Source organism: Volvox carteri (assembly GCF_000143455.1).
Source record: "Volvox carteri f. nagariensis unplaced genomic scaffold VOLCAscaffold_27, whole genome shotgun sequence".
NCBI classification, from domain to species: Eukaryota; Viridiplantae; Chlorophyta; class Chlorophyceae; order Chlamydomonadales; family Volvocaceae; genus Volvox; species Volvox carteri.
In genome coordinates, this window is record NW_003307570.1 from 904501 (window position 1) to 910299 (window position 5799).

The 5799-nt window shown below is 60.8% G+C and overlaps 1 protein-coding gene across 1 annotated transcript in view; it reads right to left on the reverse strand.

The window, feature by feature from the left end:
- Positions 1 to 5799, reverse strand: part of VOLCADRAFT_92690 (uncharacterized protein) — a gene marked incomplete at both ends in the record, with an annotated part of 17874 nt that overhangs the window by 787 nt on the left and 11288 nt on the right. Inside the window, 10 exons of the mRNA XM_002952065.1 lie at positions 9 to 454; positions 716 to 928; positions 1358 to 1631; positions 2082 to 2435; positions 2634 to 3105; positions 3325 to 3408; positions 3953 to 4002; positions 4220 to 4336; positions 5009 to 5124; positions 5634 to 5712. Coding sequence (XP_002952111.1) covers positions 9 to 454; positions 716 to 928; positions 1358 to 1631; positions 2082 to 2435; positions 2634 to 3105; positions 3325 to 3408; positions 3953 to 4002; positions 4220 to 4336; positions 5009 to 5124; positions 5634 to 5712 — 2205 coding nt within the window. The remainder of the gene's footprint in view (positions 1 to 8; positions 455 to 715; positions 929 to 1357; positions 1632 to 2081; positions 2436 to 2633; positions 3106 to 3324; positions 3409 to 3952; positions 4003 to 4219; positions 4337 to 5008; positions 5125 to 5633; positions 5713 to 5799) is intronic.

The following is a 5799-nucleotide window of genomic DNA, read 5'->3' on the forward strand; positions in this document are numbered from 1 at the left end:
GGCGCCACAGCGGGTGCCGGGCTGGGTAGGCCTGTCGCGATGCCTCCGGCAGCGTCCGGCAGCTGCGACGGCGGCTCGTTCAGCAGCACCGCGGAGTGCTGTACGGTGGCGTTGTACAGCTGCGCCGCCTCAGCGGGGCCGCGGCGGGCCGCCAGCGCCGCCAGCAGCGTCCCTGCGCCGGTGCCGCCGCGTGTTGAGTCCCCAGGTGTCCCAGGCAAGCTTGAGTCCCACATGCCCACCACATCGGGCACGGAAAAGGAGGTGGGAAGCTCGGGGCTGGGGATAGCCACCAGGCCGCCAGCGGCGGCGGCGGCGCCGCCGTCAGCGCCGGCCGCGACGCTGTTGTCGTCCAAGTTACCGTTACCGGTCTCCGTTGAGATTGAGACAGCGCCGCTGCACTCCTCCACTACAGTGTGCAGCGGCGGGGGGTCGGTTCCGGGTTGACGATGGGGCCCTGTACGTGGATGTGGTGGTGAGTAATGGGAGAGGGGTGCGGTTGACAGTAGCCGAACGGCAGCATGGGAGGGAGAAGAAAATATGGGGTGAAAAGGAAGGCGTTTTATGTGTTATGGGGGATTCCGGGCGACTAGGTCTAACCAAGTCCTGCTGGAATCCCTCTTCCACGGGAGAGGACATGTTGAAACCCGCAGGGCCTAATTCCGCATTTCCATTCCCTAATGGAGCAAGCCTGGCGCTGTTACTTTGATGGACGCACCTTGAGGCGCTTCACTAGCGCCGCCGCCGCCGCCGCCGCCGCCGCTGCCAAGCTGCGGCGTGTTGGACCCCCGGGATATGCAGGAGGCCCTAAGAGCCGATGGCAGAGTCAGCCGTTCGTCTGTACGGCAGTCGACACCGGGACTGAGTGAACTCTTTACGCCGGCGCCACCGCCGCCGGCGCCACCGCTGATGGACGGGGTTTGCGGAGTGCCTGCCACACGCACCGGGAAGGCGGTGCGGCACACCAGAAGTCTTAAAAAAGGTACAGAGAGCAAACCCTACAGCAGCTGCCCTTACGAGTTACGAGCTACAAGTTTTGTAACTACACATCAAATGCCGTGATGGTGGTCTGCCTGTGAAGGTCTGAGGGGGCGCCGCGGGGGACTGGCACTGTAGGCACTTCAAGAACAGGAACAGCAACAGCAACAGCGGCAGTGTCAGCTCCCCCAATCGTTCCTCTTAACAAGAGACACCAACGCCGGCTCTTAGAAATGGCGACAAAGGGGAAAGGGAACAGGTCCCTGAAGCCGTCTTTTTCTCTTCAATTTCGCTTGAACAAAAGTATATCTACAGGTAAAATATACAGAGATTGTGTAATTTGAACAATCCAGTAATACACCTATAGCCCCCAAGCCCTCACCAAGTAGTGCCGCCACCTCGGGCGCATGCGGATCGATGGCCGGATGGCCGATCGGTCCCCACTGCTCCACCGCCGCCGCCGCCAGGGCAGCAGGGCCGGTGCCGGCGGCCGCCAGCGGAGCGGCCCAAACCAGGTACTCGTGAACTGCCTTGGCGTGCAGGTCGTGCGGGCGCATGGACGACAGGTGCTCCGCGACCTGCAGCGGTGTGCGACCGAGACCGTCCAACGACAGCAAATCCGCCGCCGCTCCGCCGTGCTCAACGAGGCGGCGAGCCTGGGAAGGGGGCCGTGGGGGTTAAATTAAGAGAGTTATGAGAGCTATCTGGGGATTGAGTTGGTTAGGTGGTTAGATGGGGGTACGGCGTGGTGGAACGGGTGCGTGTGGTGTCATCCACGCCTTACGTGCCGAAGGGGCAGGCCGACCCAGCTATCCGCGGGTTGACGGTAGAAGAGTACCGGCAGGCACCAACCCAGGTCCGCGGCCAAGCTCTGCTGCCTAGCCCACCCTGACCTCCGGAACGCATTTGCACCAAGTCATCCTCCGCCCTCCCTTACATACACTCTCATACACCCACACCCACACCCACACCCACACATGTGCGCACGTGTGCGCGTGCAGCACCGTTCCCGCTAATGCCCGGCGCCTCAATTTAGCGGAGTCAACCCCCATCCCGCCATTCCCAACCCCAACAGTCCAACTGCCCGATCTCAACCACCCCCGTACCACTCCCAGATGGCCGTACTCCACTGCCACGTGCAGCGGGGAGGTGCTGTCCCCCGGCTGCCGGGTCCCGGGTACCCCGGCAGCCAGAAGCGCCTCCAGCACCGTACCACTGCCCTGCTGGGCAGCTGCACGGAGATCTGCAATCAGGCTGCGCATCATCATGGGGCCTGACGAGGGACAAGACGCGGAGGTGGCGGTGGTAGTGCCCCCTGGGTCGCACAGCGCCACGCCAGCTCGGCGAAAGGCGGTCACCGTGTCGGGGTGGGCCATGCGGGCTGCCTCCATCATGGCCACGTGTGCGTGGTTCCAGAGCACCTCGGAGGGCATTCCCTCCAACAGCACCTCCACGACTTCCTGTCGGGAGTGGTGAGGAAAGAGGGAGGGGAAGGAAGAGGGGCAGACTGTTCGGACGGGCGACAGGAGGGGCGGGAGGGCGACTGGAGACGAAGGTGCGGGAGAGCTGGGCGACAGAGGAGGGGGACGACTTCCACTACCGACCAACTACCAACCAATATCAACCGCCCTTTTATATCAACCACCAACCAACCTCACCGTGTGTCCTTTGCTCGCTGCCAGCAGCAGCCCCGCAAACACACAGCCCGCCTCGTCCCCGAAGCTGTAGCCGCCCGCGTTCCGCAGCTCCGAAACCTGCCCCAACCCGCACCAAGACATGAACTCGTGCGCCGCCTGCTGCCGCTTCTTCTCCGCCGTCACGCCCGCGTCGCGCTTCTGCCGACCCTCCAAGTACGCCAACACCGGCGCGGCCCCCACTCTCCTCGCCTCGTCCAGCGCCGTGTTCCCCCAGCGGTCCTGGAAGTTGGGATCCGCGCCGCCCTCCTCCACCAGCAGCTTGACAGCCGCCAGGTTGCCCTCCGCGCCGGCGATGTGCAGCGCGGACCGCTTGTCGTAGTCACACGCATCGGGGGGGGCGCCGGAGCGGAGAAGACGACGAAGCTTTACCAAGTCGCCCTCGTACACTGCCGTACACATCTCCGCCGCAACCGTCAGGCCGCCAGCCCCCAGTCTGTGCTTGACAGGTAATAGCGGCGGTGGCAGTGTTTATCTTAGTAGTGAGGGTAATGGTGACAGCACGCATTGGATGCCGTGAATGGTATTCGGTGGAGGATTTGAACATGTTTGGCGGGTGTGTTTAGAAAAATTTAATTTCCTACCGCAGCAAGATGTACTGTACGGCAAAATTTACGCGTCGTACTACGCAGACCATAGTGCAAAGTGTACTTACGTGGCGCCGTACTTCAGCATGAGCTCGATGGTGCTGTCGTGTTCGTTTTTGACCGCCTCCGCCAGCGCCGAAATACCGAAGGCACTACGATTGTGGTGATGGTTGGCGAGGTGGGGAGTGGGATGCAAGGGCTTTCCTTAGCTGAGGCCGCCCCGTCAACTAAGAACCTGGTGGGTTTCATTGCTCAACAAGGAGAGTTCCATAGGGCGGTAGCTGAACGGCGGGGTGTTAGGGAACTGGACGAAGGGCTTGGGGAAAAGGAGAACCAGGCAGATTTCTATCTGCCTTCCTATATGGAAGCCAGATAGGAATAAGCATTATAGCATGTGTGAGTGTGATCGTGCGATTGTCTGTGTGTGTGAGAGTGTGTGTGAGAATGTGTGTGTATGTATGTCCCGGGGTAGCCCCCAGTTGCATTGAAGAGTAGGGGATTGCAGTGGGGGGAGAACTGGAGGCGATCTCTCTCGCCGTACAGCCGCCACTGAATCTCGTTCGTTTCGTTGCTCTCTTCCCAGTCCCTCCCTCCTCTTCTTCCTCGTCCACTTCCTTTTCCTCCTCGTCCCTTTCCCCTAGGTTGGTATCATATTAGGTCCCCAGCCCCTTCCCTCGTCAGGCGCACGCGACTCACTCGGTCTTGTCCTTGTCCGCACCGGCATCCAGGAGCAATTGCACCGTCTCCTGAGGGTACGACACAGGAACGGCAAGTACGACAACTGCGACATTCACTATCGGGTCGGATCTGCGATGTTGTCAACAGAGGCACAGGCGAGGGCCTGAGGTATCAGGGCAGGCTTGTCAGAAAGGGGGGCTCCAGGCCGTCTGCCCCGCCCGCCCCAGCCAAGCCGCGAAACAGGTTACTGGCGGCCACCACCGAGATCTGTTCTGTCTCACTCACATTGTGGCCTTTGGCCGCTGCCAGCATAAGGCCCGTACGGCCGTCGTAGTCCGCCGTGTTGGGGCTTATGCCCTGAGCCAGCATCGTACGAAGGGACTCCACGTCGCCTTGGGCCGCCTGATCGCACGGACAGAAATTGTTTTGGGTGGAGGAGGAGGGGAAGGAGCAAGAGGGGAAGTTAGGAGAGAAAGGGGGTTATTAGGGGGGAGCACATTGACCTCGGATTTAGTGGAACTAAAGCTACTGAAGCAGGAAATGGAACGAATTGCGGCTTCATGGGTCCGCTAAAATCTGACAGTCCGATTTATTTAGAAGATCATCATCGCAATTTGAAGAAGGACAAAACCGCTCTGTCTTTGCGGAGGGGGGAGGGAGACTGGGCGGTAAAATGCAAGGAAGGAGAAAAGTAAAGGCGGCCCCCAAAGTATCGCGTGGGGAGATCCCGAGGAACGTGAACCGCCAATACACAGCGGGGGACACGCCTGGTCCCAAAGCTCTTCTCGCCCGTCCCATCGCTTGAAACTTAAATCCACGTCCAACCCGTCCACAACATACACACACAGGCCCGGATCGATGTGTAACAGAGACACACTCACACACATACGCACACACACGCACGCACGCGCGCGATCCATTCCCAGCTCCACCCTCCCCAACCGCCAGATTCCCCGCACCCCACATCCAACGGCAACCTGCTCGGGCCCCTCCGTGGCCCTCCCAATCTCCCCCCCTCTCCCTCTCTCCCCCCCCATCTCCCCCTCTCCCTCCCCCCGGCCCGCATGATATCACCGTATTGAGGAACTCGAAGGTCCGCATCTCGTCACATTTTCGGGTATGTGTGGCCGCCACTGTACGAATATCGTCCAGGCGGGTGATCATCTCCATTTGGTGGTGAGTCAGCGCATCTGAAGTCCAGGGAGGTGATACATTGTGGGGTGTGTAGGGAGGAAGGGTTGACCAACAGGAAAATGCGCGGATAATCAAGCGTGGAATTATGAACCAGGCCAGGCAACTGACTCGCTGAGACGCTGTCAGCAAATTGATTTCTTGTGTTTCCGGTTGTCGGTTGGCTTTTGACATCGTCACTAATGACCTCGTCTTTCCCTCTCGCCTTCTCCCCTCCTGCCCGCCCCTCCCGTCTACTCTAAAACCCACCGCACGGACGGCATCCCCTGGAGCCCAGCCCTCCGTGCTCCTTACCCCACACACCAACGGCAACAACCCCAGTTCAAACCCAGCCAACCCCTCTCCCCCCATTCCGCACGGCACCTCAAGGCGGCGTGGCCAGGCTTTTTAAAAGCAGTCCTTCCACGCCAGCCCTTCCCCCTACCCTTACCTCACACCCTCTTCTCCCCCATTTTCCCCCGCCCCCCCCTTTCCCCCCTTTTCCCCCCCACCCATTACTCCCACCCACCCCGAGTCTGTGCCAGCAGTACGGGGTCCGTGGTGTCCACGAACTCCTTCCCGCTGACGAGCGACAGCGCGACATGCAGCTGCGAGGCAGTGAGCTGGTGGGCTGTGGCGGCCTGCTTTAGGTTGTCCGCAACAGCGTGCTCTGCAGCCCGCTGGACATTGAGCAG